A 14,762-nucleotide genomic window follows, 5' to 3' on the forward strand; every position below is an offset into this window, starting at 1 on the left:
GGGGAGGAGCCGCAGTTTTAGGGTCTTTAACCGTTTCCAGCGGTTCCGGGCACGCGTGGTACCGCCCGCGGTACCGCCCGCCGCCGCCAGGGGGCGCAGCGCACGGGGGCCGCTCTCCGCGCCCTACCACGTGACGCGGGAGGGGCGGGACCGCTCGGAGGGGTCACGTGTTCGTGGAGTTCCTCCCCCCCCGTCGGCGGGTCACGTGAGCAGCGGCCGCGCGGGGGCTGCCGGGAAGCGCGAGTGCCCGGCTGCGGGAGGAGCCGCGGCCCGGCCGGACCGAGCGGCCCGGGGGCTCAGGCTGCTCAGGCCGCCCAGGCCCACGGCGCCGGCCCTCCCCGACCTCGCCTCGCCGCCAGCCCCGCCCCGGCCCGCGATGGAGCGGCGGGACCCCTGGGGAGCCGCCGGCACCTCCCGCCTGTGAGCTGTTCCCACTGCCCGGGCCTTGTCCCCCGCCGGGGCCGAGCCCGCCCCTGCGCTGCCTGGCCCGGCGGTGACTCGGCGGCGGCGCCCCCGCTCCCTCGGGCCTCTTCGTCCTCCTCTCCCAGCCCGGCGGGCCGGTGGCGGCACCAGGAAATGGTCCGGGCCTAGCGGAGGGGCCAGCGGAGGTGAGAGGCGGCCGGGGCCGGCAGCGGGGCGGGGGGAGGGCAGGATCCCGGGAGCGGCTGCCGTCGGACCCCGCTCTTCCTCCCCGTTCCCTGGCTCATTTCCCGGGGAGCTTCCCCGGCCCGGCCCTCCGTGCCAGCGGTACCTGCGCGGGCCCGGCCCGCCCCGCCGGGCTGCGGTTCGGGCGGTTCCCGGCCCGTCTCTCCCGCCTCGGTCCGCGGTGTTTCCCCGCAGACGGCCGAGAGCAGCCGCACACCGGCGGGGCCGGGGGGCTGTGCCGGGCAGCGCTCCCCCCGGCCTGTCCCCCCGGGTTCCCCTCCCGGGAGAGCAAAACCTGGGTGGCCTCCGTTAAAACCGACGTTTAGGATGGGTCCTGGTGCTAACGGGGCTGGTGCGTTCCCCTCTCTGAGCTGTTGGGTTTAATCCTGTTCCAGTAATTGATGTAAGGGCTTTGTTCCTGCCCCTTTGCTCTCTGCGTTTCTCTGGGGATGGAGCGGGGAGGGCTGGGGGCACTGGGAGCTGCGCTGCTGGTGGGAAATGGTTTTGGGCAGGTGCTGGTGAAGGTCGGGAGAACGGAGACTCGGGGGTTATTGACCCCAGTCGCATCGCCCGTGTGGGTGAGCAGACAATTGTTACACAAAGTGTCATCCCTGGAGAGGGTTGTGTTATACTGCGTGATCCAAAAAGTGATTGCTTAACATTTCTGGAACCTGGGCTGACAAGTGCTTCCCGCCCCCCCACCAATGAACAGAAAGCAAGGAAGTGTTGAAATGTCCGATGCAGATATTAGTGCTTTCAGTTGCTGTGTCGTTTATTGGCTTGAAATTAAAAATTGTTAGCTTAATGTCGGGGGAAAACTGAGCGTGTTTTTGCCCTTATTGCAAATACAGCCCGCGAAGAGGACGTTCTGATGCAGGGAGAGCTCTGCTTCGCAGGAGCGGGCCCCTCTGTTTCACAGCCGGGCTCCTTGGCTAATGCCGGCCTGCTTTGATCGTTTACTTGGGGAGATTCTGGCGGTTTGAAGTGTTCCCGTGTTCCGGTGATGTCAGTCAGACCCCCCACCTGCCTCGGAGCGTGGAACAGGCGCTTACTGAGCACCAGTCGTTGTTCGCCTCAAGTCTGTGCTTTTAGTTGTCGCCTTATTGCCAGTTCCCTTCTAGCTGCCGAACTGCTCCCCATGGGTGTATTTCTAGTTCCTTATGTTTCTTTAAAACATCTGAATACCTTAACTCCCTGGAACACTGTGCTTTGCAGCCCCAGGGTGTTGCGAAATAGGATCTAGTCAAGTGCTTTGGAGGAGTGTTTGTACACTTGATTTGTCATTTTGATATCCCCTCTAATGAGAGACACGTTATTAAGCTCACGGTGCCGCTGCTGTGTCCCCTGCCGCAGCAAGGTGCGACATATAGAGTCTTAGTCACATAGGTTGTGCGTGGTTGTTACACTGAAGTTATACGGTGGTTTGTCGTGGTGATTGTGCCGTTCTTGTTGGTCAGTAAATAGAAAATTTTATGCTTTGGCATTATTAATTTCTTGGCTTTATTAATGTCTCTTTTTTAATTTCCTAACTGCTGCGCTGCGTGTTTGCGGCTCTGCGCAAAGCAAGCTCTCCTGTTGAGCAGTTTTAACAGCCGTGAAAGAAGACAGTAAACTTCAGCTCCAGTCTCAAAAACGGTTTCAGGTCCCTGATGTTTCCTTTAAATGTCTCTGCAGTTCTCGTTTTGTGACTTTTCTCCTCTCTGTGAAACACTGAGAGAGACTGAGCCCCTGGGGAAGCTTTTTGTGCATGAAGTCACACAGCAACCAACAAAAAAAGTAGTTCATATATATACTTGTGTGTTTTACATGCTTCTGAGTTACAATGAACTCAACTTCACAGAATGAACTTCAACTTCGTAAAGCATAATAAAACTTCAGGGAAATAGTAGCTGGAGTTCCAGGTTTTCTTTTTAGTAGGCTGGAATGCTTTTGCATGGTTATAACCCAGCTATTTGATGAGAAGATGCTGCGTATTTTTATCTGCAAATGCCATACAATTCACGGTGTTCGGGTTTTGTAGATAGTTACAGCAGAAATCTGCGCTGACATTAGTCGGTAGGTGATGAATTGGCACGTACGCCCTGGTTCCTCCTTCCTTTTCCAGCTCCCGGCGGCTGGCGAGGATGCTCTGCTGCGCTTCTTCCACCGTGGCTGCTCCGGGGTGTCGGCTGTGACTAAAGACGCGCCTGACTTGTGCGATACTGGTGGGAGAGCGGGTCCAGCGCCTTCGGGAGCATCCAGGGACCAGGTGATGGGGAAACTGCTGCCCCTCCTGTATTTTTCAGCACTTGGAAGAGTTGCCATAACTGCTTGTAACTGCTCCTGGTGCTTCCCTTCCTGCTCGACCTCGCTTTGTGAGTGTTTTAATCATTGCTACTCTTTGCTCCAGATGAACAGAGCTCTGCGTTGTTGAGGGTAGAAATATCACCCGGTGATACCTGTGTCTGAGGCTGAATCTCGAGGGCTGGGACGTGAAGTCGGCACCTGTCCTGTGGGCAGCTTTGTGTTTGTTGGGGTGTGGAAGGAGCACGAGCATCTTCCGAGAGGCTGCTCTGCGGCAGCGCCTGGGGGGCTGGGGGCTGGGCGCGCGGTGCCGGCTCTGGGGTCTGCGGCTCTGGGGATGGAAGGATAGGCTGGAGATTTTAGTGACTTTGAGGTTTCTTTTCTGCTGCTGTAATTGTTCTCAGCCACATAATTTCAGATTGTTACTCACATGTGGTTTGTTCTACAGGCGTATTTCCTTTCTCCAGTGTTCCTAGAGCCTCAGTTACCTTTAACAGAGGCTGAGAAATAACTCAAGTCCGCCTGCCTTGGAGTTGTTATCAAGAAAGAAACAGTGTTGATGTCATTTTTTTCTAAGTAGTGAGGAAAAAATGCCCCAAGTTGTGGGGAGCTGGAGAGGCTGTAGGGTGAAGAGGGACTGTCTGCAAATGAGTCAGGAAGCTTGAATGGATGACGTTTAGGTAGAGGGTTAGCTGTGCGTAAAATGTATTGGTAACTGTATTAAAGTAAGAAAATAAGAACTCAGGTTTATAGAATTACAAAACTAAGGGTGAAAGAGTTATCTGACAATTATTCTCTTGCAGGACAGTTCCGTCTCTGCAGTTACTAGTGTCTAACAGCTTGTGACGTGACGGGTTCTGTCCCCGCTTAGGAAACAAAACTGCCCAGGCTCATGCTCCTTCCCGTCAGAAAGCTTTTCTCCTGAATTTTAAAAGTAGTCCTGCTGTCTTCTATGGGAATCCAGAGTTCACCTCTCTTTAGATACTGGAACTCTTCCTATTGAACTGCGGTTTCCCACTTTGAGTAGTTGCATTGGCGCTCTCTGAGAGGAAGATCTGCCGCTGTCTGCTGGCTGTGCCGGCTCCGGCCGTGCCGCCAAACGCCGCTTTCCCCCGGCTGTGATGTGCTCGCCTCGTGCGCTCGTGTCTCGGGGGTGTCTGCCGGCTCCCCGGGCTCTCCAGCTCTTGCTGCTTTCCAAGTTTCTTTCTCCAACTTTGTGGTTCAGCCCCTTTTCCCAATGTAGTGAACTGTATTTTCTCCCCAAGTGCATTAGCTTGTCGTTCTTCAAGTTGTCACGTCTCTTGTTCTTACTTGATCCACGAGTTCTTGCTGATGAATGCAAACCCAGGTTTACTAACTGGCAGTAGCGCCGGGTGTCAACAGGAGAAAAAGAAAAAGCATCTCCTTGTGCTCAGTGCTGCACAAACATGGAAGAAGTTCCTGCCCTGAAGTCTTCAAGTAATTTTCTGCTGTTAGCGGCTCATTAGGAAAAGTTTTCCAGCACTTGCGTCTGTCCCAGCAGCTCCTCACCAGACAGCTCACGGCTGCCTTTGGCGATCTCTCTTTGTTACAGTTGTCTTAGTTTCTGTGCATGTCATAACGTTTATTGATCATTTACTAGAGCGTGTCACTTTCCATGTTTGATAATTAAACAGAGTGTGCTTCACTAATACGATGAACCTGCAAGGGTGGTGTTCTTCAGGACAGGTTTAGTTGTTCCAGATCTCCCTCCTGCTGCCCCACAGCAGGTTCTTACTGACACGAATCTATTCCCGGTGAGCGCGCTGGGAGCACAGAGCGGCGCAGCAGCCGGGGCCGGGTCTGCTGCGGTTCTGCCCGGCCCGAGCAGCGTGGTTATTTCCCAGCAGCAGGCTCATGTTTCCCCGTTATCTGCACTTGCCCAGAGTCGCTTGAAGCTTCTCTTTTGGGTTGGACTCAAAACTTCCCGCAGCTTTTCAGTTCAGTGGCTCATTGGTGGCGGGACGGAAGTGCCCCCTGCACTGTGTGTGTCCCCCAAGGCTCGTGGGGGTGTTGGAGGCTGTCAAACCAAAGCAGGTCCCCAGACTCGGTGCCTTTGGAACTTGTACCGTGTGCGCTCGTGAGATGCGCAGGCACCCAGGTTTGGGGCTGGGATTTGTATTCTCCTGGGGACGGGGGGGAGCGCTTGTTTGGATCATATTTCATTGTATTTACATTCGTTGTCCAATTTTAAGGAAAAACATTGTATTTTTAATTTCTAGAACCAAGCATTGGCAAAAGAGTGTTTCTAACCAATGACCAGTTAAAAAGTACTCTTAGACAGTAAAAATTGTTCAGGCTCATCCTTATCTCAGATTCTACAGTTTCATGGTGCTGAACTGCCCCATGTTTGATACGTTCCTCAACAGGTGAAATTTCCCACCGTTGAACAGCCTCTTTCCTATTTGTCATTGAAGTTGAGCAGGTACGTGGGAACCTACTTGGAGAGTTAAATCGTGGTTGGTAATGGGGCAGCGACACGAGACGTGGAAACGTGTTTCAGATACAGAAACCAAACAAACGTGAGGGGGCAGAGCAGGTGTTGTGCTGCTCCCGTGGATCCCGAGCCCGGAGGCAGCTCCCCGTAGACAGGACGGACTCGAGATAAATGGCAGCCACCCAGGAGCCTTATAAGGCAATGTTAGCGTCGCCGGTCCCAACGCCGGGAGATGGGGACGAGTCCTGGTGGCTTCGTGTGCCCCTGCGGCTCTTCTGCTTTGTCCTCTGGTGCTTCGGGGCTGGGAGGAACAGTCAGAAAATGCACAACAGCCAGAAATTTCCTTAGTGGGATCGTGCTGCAAGTGTCTGTTTGAAATGCATAGTTACGTTCATGTTGGTCATCTGCGATATTTTTAATATAAATTATGCGTCAAAATACTGTGCTAACGTTACTGTAACAGATCAATAGCGACTCGTAGTTGTACACCTTTGTATGTTCACCAGGACTTTTTTGTGTCGGTGTTTGATTTCCAAAAGGCGTTAAAGAGGTTTCAGTGTTGGAAGTGCTTTAATGCTTTCAATCGGGCTTTGATGTGCACAAATCATTAGAGCGGCGGGATGAGGAGATAAGAGTCCCCGGTTCTCTTTGTGCAGGGAGTGGTTTTCCTATAAGGGAGGGTGAAAGCAAAGAAAAAAAAGCCACATCAAACCGGGAATGAGTTTTTGTGTCATGTTACGTGTTTTGTGGGCAGAGCAGCAACCAGCGTTTCTGGAAAAGAAATCCGAAATCTACCAGTTTCGTTTTGCAGTGTCTGTTACTGTGAGCACAAGCATTTCCGTATTTAAAGAGAATTAAACACTTGCTTGGTCCAAGTCCAAATCTCTAAGATTGAGCCATTAAGATAAAGATTTCTGGAAACATGGAATATAGGGGAACAAGTTAAAGGACTTAATGGAGGAACACGTAAAGTTAAGGTAGCTGGTACTGAGTTCTGGCATAAATAATAGCAGTAACCTAATGGAAGTTACTGCCTTTGGAAAACGCTTGATTTTAAAAAGTTATCTTAGTATTTTATTCTTTTCCCTTCAAGGGCCCTGAAGCATAAAGGTTGGCCAAGGTGAGATGGCGTGGGCTGCTATCTCCTGTCTGGTTTTGACGTCCCGGGTGGTCCCCTGTGGCAAAGAGCTTCCCCATGCTTTCAGTTGTGTGCTTTGGGTTGGGTTTTATGTATTTGGGGGGGGGTGGAAGGGAGTTTCTCTTTGTTTCTTCGAAATTTACCGTGAAATCCAGAATCTGCAGTTCCCGTGTAGCTCTGACCACTGTACCCACCCTATCTATTGTTTTACACTAGTTGTGTCCTCCTGCTGCCCATACGATAAGTGAGCATCATATTAAAATGTTGATGTACCGCGGTAAAGCACGGGGTAGGCCGCCTCAAAAAGGTGTTTCCTGGAGCAGTGGTTAATTCTGAGGAAATACCTGCGCCAATTATATTTAACGAGGAAAAAATACAAGTGAGGAGCTTGTACCGTGATACCTTCTTAGCCAATAATTACTAGAAATATGTTTTACTAAGACAGAGTTTTAACAGGGAGTCTTCAGCTTAAATTTGTTCATCACTAATAACCTCCTAAAAAAGAGGCTTCTTTTTCTTTGTTTTTTCTCCAATTTTATCATTATTTTTTTTTTAAGGAAAAAGTTGCGTTCTTTTATGGCCACATGACGCAAGATCCGTGCTGAAGTGACAGTCAAAGCTGTTTTCATGGTGTCGTTGCCGTTTGGTGGGTGTGAGTGTGGGGACAGGGCCGGGACGGAGCCGCCGCTCACAGGCTCAGGACGGGCTGCCGTCCTGGCTTCGGCTGGAGGGTACGGGATAAAGACCTCACCGGCGGTAGGACGGAGCCGTTTTTCTAGCAGGACTCTACCTTGTATTTAGATAATTTTAAAAACACTAAGTTTTACAACAAATTGAAATGAATTGTTATGTGTAAGTAAATAGTTAATTATACCTGGGCTCGTACTCGGTAGAATTCGCTGCGTTCCCCGGAGGAGCTGCCGTGGGGCGCTTGGAGCAGTTTGATCTGTTCACAGAGCCCCTTCCGGGTTCCAGCTTCCTAACAAACTGACCCGCCACGAGTCTGCAGACCGAACCGGGCTGTTGCATTCGGGGTTTTGAGATTCAGCGGCGTTTTGCCAAGGCTTGTGCAAGGGCGCTTGTGTTTTTCTTTAAGTTTGTACAAGAAAAAGTGTATTTTTTTTTTCTACTGGCAAGATTCAGTGATTCTCACTGAGTTGAAGTTATGTTGTTACGATTCTATGTTTTACAGTTCCGTGTCTGCCTTTTAGCTTATAGTTAAAGGTCCGTTGGGAGCAGCGGTTCAGACCCAGCTTGCACAACGCTCAGGCTTTTCATCACATGCAGAAGTTGAGTTTCTGGTAGACTGAGAACTGTTTCTAGATCTGCCGCGGAAGATACTTTATCGTGATGATTATTCATAATGATCGTGTCTGTGGTGTAACTGTGCAGTCCTGGGATGGGGCTCGGGCTCCTTTTGGTGCTTAAACGCAATGGATGTGTGACCAGCCTGACTTTGGGTGTGAGGCCACGTCCAGAAAGCTGAGAAAAAGCTGGAAGAGCTTTGAGGGAGGAAAAATATCCCCAACAACTCGACAGCATTAGGGTTGAAAACAAGGTAACCTCATTTTATTAAAAGGGTTTGTATGGCTAAATTAATGTTGATCAACTTTTCCTGAAGTAATTGACGCTGTTCTAAAAGTCTTGGTACTCGGTGGTTGCTGGAATGTGGATGTTTTTCTCAGCCTGCTTGCAGGGCTTATGAAATACAGGTGCTATTTACTGGGTAGGATGAAAGGTTCCAGCTTTCCAGCTCCTTTAACTGGGGTTTGTGTGGAAGCACCAAACATCAAAGCTGCGGCTTTCCTGCTGAATTTCACTTTACCTCTCGAGATAGTTCTGGTTGCCTCCTCTTGCTTCCAAGTGATTTTTTGCCTTGTCTGCAAATCTCAAACACTCCTCTGCCCTGGTGGGGTTTTCCAAAGTTTCGCTAATATGTGCTCTCATCATCTTCAGTGTATTTCAGTTTAAAAAGCAAGTTTTAAGTTCCCAGAAAGTATCCCAGGTCTCAAAGCTGTCGCATTGTTCAAGTACTAGCGGCAGGTTTTAGACAGGGAGCAAATGATTGTGAATAATGACCACATGAATTTGGTAAACTTTGCATACAGTCAGGGCTGAAAACTGGGAATCAAAGTTAAAATTCTTATTCTCTCCTTTCTGGGATTCAAAATTGTGGATTTTTGAAGTCTCCAATCCTGGCGATGCCGTACCGGCGAGCAGGGACCCCGGCACCGCGGCTTCCAGCCGTCACTCCGCAGATACGCGTATGTGCCAACGAGCGTGAACTCACCTGGCTTTTTGATGCTTCTCCTCCACCCCTTTGGTTGTTCTTGTAACAGTCTGAAAACGTCATTCACTTGGTTGTGTGACTCTGTTGTTCTGTAGCATAACCCATACAAAACATAAACCATCAGGTGGTTTATCAGGAGGTGGACCTCCTGGTTCGGGAGGGTCCATCCAAGGGGCGCTGTTGCGTCCCAAAGCGCTGACGTTCCTTTGCTCTGCCGACCCGCTCTCCAGTGTCCTCCTGCGCTGTCCATCAGTCCTGACCACGCTGCTTGTTGGCTCTTGCAGAGTCCACCCGGGACACTGCGATGGAGAACACACAGGCAGTAATTTAACAAGACTTTTCTGGATTTTCATTGTTTTGTTTTAAACAGGTTGCTAATCCCTGCTCTGCAATGCTGATGGAACTGTTGGGGTCCATGGAGCCTTCAAACTTACCTGTATTTCACAATAGCGCTGTCCCCAAAATACGTATTTTGGACATGCACGGGTTTCCCTAACTCAGCTGCAGCATCTCCAGTGAACGGCTGCGTCAGCCCCACCAGGAGCACAACGTGGGCTGAGCCGCTCGGGCGCCTGGGTCCACACCCCTGCCAATTCAACACCTGCCTTTTGCTCCAACTGCCATGTAGCTGGGCACTAATAGCGCCAAATATTGTATTGCTCTGATACTTGTGTTGTGAAGATGCATCAAATAAAAGCGATGTTTAGAAAATAAGCCGTGCTTGAAAGAGCAAGGGAAGAGGCAGAGATGCTATCGGTATTTACTCCGCGCTCTCGCGTGGAAGAGACCTTACTCCTGTGAGCAGCTCCCAAAGACCCAAGTGGTTTGTGCAGCGGCAGGATTTGTTATCTCCGACCCGATGTTCTTGTAGAACGTTGTGCAGCAGTGTGGGCACCTTGGTCGCTGTAGGATGTCCCCCATATGTCCTGTGGGCTGGTGCGGGCGGATGATCCTTCACTAAGGCTGCAGGAACTGGCAGGTAAACCCGGGGGGTGTCGGGGGTGAACTTGTAGTTGTGTTCAGGTGGCAGGAGGATGTGAACCTGGACGTGAAGGTGACTGTTCCCGTTTGCCTTTTTCACTCTATTAGTTTAGATGGCACTTCATTAAAACATTATATGCTGTTTCAAATCTTACACTGAACATACTTATCAGAGAATTTCTGTTAAGTGAATAATCCTTCCTTAATCCTTATGCTGTCGAGTTCATAACACTCCGATGTAATTATGTCTTTTATGAAAGTAAATTAATGTGAGGAAGTTAGAACTATAACAGCGAGATTAATGGTGGACGTCTGAGGAACTATTGCTTAATAAAATTTAAACACCACTTGTCTTGGCTTCAAAGTTTAAAGAGAAGAACATGTAGGCACAGGAATTTGATTATTAAGTGTCTGCCCAATTCAGCTGCAGAATATTGTTGGGAAACAGTATTAGAATATGATTTAGTCAACCTGTGGGGACTTGAAAGGGCTGCATGGGAGGGTTTTGTGTTCATGATGCTCCATCTTTTTGCACCGTGCAACTTATAGAATCTGCCAGCGATGGAGAATTGAAAGGTGGAGGAAAATGCCGTCGTTTGAGCGTGAGATTGAATTGGCTGAAGGCTGGGGAGCTGAGATTTGTGTGAGAAAGGAATTTGTGTGTTCTCGGTGGACGGCAAAGCTCCGAGTCCCGGCTGCTCTGCAGCGCTCTTGCTTCTGTGTGACAGGGATCTCAGGACTTGAGCTTCAGGCGGTGTTACAAAGAGCATCATTGCCTTGGTTAAGAAAGCCTCCTGTCCCTGAAGGTATTTTGGTGTTGCAAGATGAAGCAAATAGAAATGCAGAAACCTGGGGAGCTGGTGTCCCGCGAGCAGCTCCGCTCTCTGCGGAGGAAACCAGGGAGACCCTTGTTTCTGTGTAACGTTCGTCGGGGGGAGAGAACCGGACCTTTTCGTGATGGCGTAATGCTTTTGTACAAGAGCACGACGTTTTAAAGAACAGGTAGCTTGAGATCTTTTAAGATCCCTTGAGTAAATTACATCAAACCAATTTTGCAAATTCTTCCTGGATGAAAATGATTTTAAGCTATTTTAGTAGCATGTTTTAGAAATGGATTTAAAACATGATTTTAAATGAGCTTTATTGCAACTGCTGATGTTAGAAATCTCCTCCTTAACTCGGCTTCTAAAATCCGGTTGCTGGTGTGAACTTTTACCTTTGTCAAAGCGCAGCCCAGGCTTCCGTGTGCTGAATCTCGCGTGTGCCGAGCGACGTACCCGTTTCCCATCCAACCTTGTTTAACCGGGCATTACACTTAGCGAGCCTCTTCAGTTCTAAGGGATCCGCAGGTCCTTTTTCAGCGTTCGTGTTGGTCGCTGTCCTTTGGCCCGTCATCGTGCTGTGGTGGTTTCTCAGGTAGCAGACACAGCTGGTTGTGCTTGGGCAGCCCGGTGCAGGTCGGAGGGATGAGATAAAATGATGAGCAGGAGGTAGCACCTTCTTCATCGCTTGACCGAGGCACTGGAATTAACAACGTGCTCTTAATAAAGTCCTGTGAAGTTTTTCTTGGCTGTGGGTGATGATTTGCGCTCCGAGCAGCAGCAAGTCCAGGCGCATTGTGCTTTCCGGGGCTTTCTGCGCGCTTGGCAGCCGGGGAGGGAGAAGCGCCGGCAGCAAAGTGCGAGCGCTCGTCAAACGTTAACCTGACCTGGGCCGCCTTGCCTTTAGTTGATTTATTGGTTTTAAAGCTCTCCCACCCAAAGGTGTTCACGTCCAGCTCTTACGGTATTGATGGTCTCCCTGTTGAATGTGCAGAAGGAGCCCCTGATGTGAAGGGTGGGAGAGAAACGTTTATATTTTTATTGTAGAAATGAGAAACGTTTATGTTGATGTTATAGAAATGAGAAACGTTTACATTTGTGTTAATGGTGACTCACTGGTTTGTATTTCTATTGAATTACTGGTCCGACTATGGTGGTAGCTCTGTGCTGGAGCTGGGCAGGAGTTCGTTGGCATCCAGGTCTCTGGAGGAGGTGCCGGCCCCAGCGCGCTCGTGTTCACGGTGCAGCCCAGCGTGAGTCCGTGGCTGCCGAGCTGGATCAGAGCAATCCTGCCTGTCTAACCAAGCTCTTCCCTGCAGCCTCCGCAAACCACCCCCGGCCCAGAGCTGCGCGGGACCCGCCGGGAGAAACACAAACCAGAATAAACACCGTCGCCTTTCCAAAAGGTGTTTTCTCCTGTTTCGTGACACATACTCTTGTTCTTAGTTTTGTTCCTTATTTCGGTGTTATAAAACTGTGAAGGTGACTTTGGTGCTTCTGTATTTGCAACGTGGTGATTGCCCTTTAAACTTTATCTGGAGGAGCGAGCTGGTTGTAGTTCATTGTGCAAAGAGGTGTCGTTTTAGTAGGAAATGTTTTATTTTTTCCTGCTTTTTTTTCTCTTTGCCATAACTTAGAAAGGCAGAAGGTAAGACTACACTGTCACCTTTATGTGACAAGCATTCACTAGTTCTTGGTGACGCCGGAGCATGTTTCGGTTTGGTGTGCTGGTGAGTTTTTGCTGATTTTGTTGTTGTGGGGGGTTATTTTTCTTTAGTTTCTCTGTTTTTTGAGAGCTGGCACGTGAGTGCATTTGTATTAACGACTGGCAGGGGTGCATTTTTGGGTTGTGTACGTGATTTAGGGACAGGACCAGCAGCGATGCCGCACTGGGCACACGGGTCAGCAGCACCGTGATGTCCCAGCTCCTCGGGTGCTCCCTGCTGTTCGTGGTACAAGAAGCATCTTTGAAACAGGTATATTTAGGGGGCAGTTGGATGCAGCATTAAGGCAGTTCTTGGTATTTTTAAATGACTTCTGAAAATGTAGCATTCCTCATTACAAGCAGGATTTGCAGCTTGCCTTTCCTCTCCTTTAAAATGGCTTTGCGTTGTCTGTGGCTGGTGCAGCTGGGTGCGCCCCGCGCCGATCGCCAGATAACGCGCGTTCTCTCTGAAGACTGTTTATCGTTCAGGGCCAAATGTTGTCAAACAGAATTAGTGTTTCATCGCAGCCAATTAACCAGCACTGCCTAAATGAACTGTTTGCTTTCTCTTGCTTATGAAACTCATTCCGGTGTTGCAGAGGTGCTTTGCAGATCTGCCGGTGCCCGGGCGGACTGCGCTGGGTTTGGGTCCCGTTTCGAGGGTTTGGGATGAGGGTTTGCCCGCCGGCGGCTGGAGATGGAGCGGCCAGGCCGGGCCCCTCTCCTTTCACAGCCTTGCCAGCAAAACCTTGGCGATGTGGCTGTGTGCGTCGTGGGTTATTTGGGGTGTTGTGTTTGTTTCTCACTGAACACATGGTCCAAAAGCCCCACACCTGCGTCCTGTCCCCCGGCAGTGCGAGTGACAAAGCCCGAGGTGATGATGATGATGATTGATGATGGCTTGACAGAACTCCAGCCAACGCTGTGGCCTTTCTGGATTAACATAAAACACGAAACACCAAATAGGATTTTGTAAGATGTTGGAACGAGAAATGGAGATCGTGTTTCTGGTGTGGATGGTTTGAATGGCGTTTGGCGCGTCTGGCTGAGCAGTTAGCGGAGGTGAAAGAGCACGCGTCTTGCAGCGGGAGAGCACGGCGTGATGGAAGGAAAAGGTGCAGTGTTGCCAGAGCTTCACTGAAATTGCTGCTTTGAGTAGAAATGTCTTTTGGGAGGAAGGGAGACCAGGAAACAACATCAAAGCTTGAGGTCAGAATATGTTGGAGCATGGGTGCCAAGAAAGGTACGTCAGGAGCCAGATAACCCCAAATGTAGAGGAGATGGGGAGCGCTGACGGGGTGGAGGGTGAGATAGTGGCATCGCAGAACATTTGGGGGATGCTGAGCAGAAAAAGTATTTTAGAAATGAATGGGAGATGGGCAGCGTGGGTTGAAACAGCAAATGGTTCAAACAGCTGAAATGGGTTGAAGGAGTTACTTGCCTGAGGACTTGGTGGATTTTTCTTTCCGTTTCTGTGTGTGTTTGTGGTTGGTCTGGGTTGGAGCAGCTGCCTGCGGAGCGCGGCTGCAGCTCTGCGCCGCGCGCTGCCGGAGCCGCACAGAGCTCCCCCCGGCTCCGGGAGCTCCAGGGCCCGTTCCTGGGGCAGAGCAGCTTCGGGGCTCCCTGACCCTCCTCCTCCCTCCTCTGACCAGAAATTGTTTGTTTTTATTCGTAGCAACATGAACCGTGAAGACCGGAATGTGCTGCGTATGAAAGAAAGGGAAAGGCGAAATCAAGAAATTCAGCAGGGTGAAGAAGCCTTTCCGCCTAACTCTCCTCTCTTTGCTGAGCCGTACAAAGTTGTGAGTCTATGCAGTTCTTACAAACGCAGTTTTTATGGCTGAAGTCATATGGGAATTTGTGGTTTAAATGTATCTTTATCTGTAAACTTTCTGGATCCACAGCTCTTTGTGTCAACCAGGTGTTTAAGCAGAGCTGGAAAATAAGGATGGGCCGTTACAAACCAGCTCTGCTGGCAGATTTCTAATAATGTTGATGAAGTGAGGAAAGAGACGATAAAACCATGACATTTTCTGTTTCTTTCTTCTGCTTTTGCTACAGTGACTCAAAACAATTCAGCTGCCCATCATGTCACACCAAAGTGGCTTTTTTGGGGGTGTTTAGCCCGTTGCTAAACTTCCCAACGTGCAATGAAAGTAATCTGGCTCAGAAAGAGAATGTTTAAATAGGGGGTTGATTTTAAGTGCTGAAATGCCTGATATGAGAGAACTGTCAGCTTTAACTGGTGTGCCGGTTGCTTATATCTGGTGTTTTTGTTTGCTTTGAAGGAGTTGCCTGTTTGTGATCTCATAGAGCTTTAAACCTGGGCTGCGTTTCCTTCCGGGTTTGATTTGCTCAACAGAACTGGAAAAATAACCTAATCCTGGGACAGCTAAAAAAGTGCCATTTAAGATGTTCCGTGGGTAGTTCCGGTCCCTCTGCAC

At 50.0% G+C, this 14,762-nt stretch overlaps 1 protein-coding gene across 4 annotated transcripts in view; it reads left to right on the top strand.

Moving 5' to 3' along the window:
* The first annotated feature begins 204 nt into the window (after positions 1-204).
* Positions 205-14,762, top strand: part of AFF4 (ALF transcription elongation factor 4) — a 44,442-nt gene continuing 29,884 nt past the window's right edge. Inside the window, exons 1-3 of one of the 4 annotated variants that reach the window (XM_065029427.1) lie at positions 205-608; positions 2,750-2,999; positions 13,994-14,120. In XM_065029427.1, the coding sequence (XP_064885499.1) occupies positions 13,998-14,120 (123 nt within the window). In that variant the 5' untranslated portion in view covers positions 205-608; positions 2,750-2,999; positions 13,994-13,997. Of the gene's footprint in view, positions 609-2,749; positions 3,000-9,862; positions 12,020-13,993; positions 14,121-14,762 lie in introns of those variants that run through there. The other 3 variants (XM_065029429.1, XM_065029426.1, XM_065029430.1) reach the window with 3 other exon arrangements.

The sequence above is a fragment of the Columba livia genome, chromosome 14, assembly GCF_036013475.1.
Source record: "Columba livia isolate bColLiv1 breed racing homer chromosome 14, bColLiv1.pat.W.v2, whole genome shotgun sequence".
Taxonomy (NCBI): Eukaryota; Metazoa; Chordata; class Aves; order Columbiformes; family Columbidae; genus Columba; species Columba livia.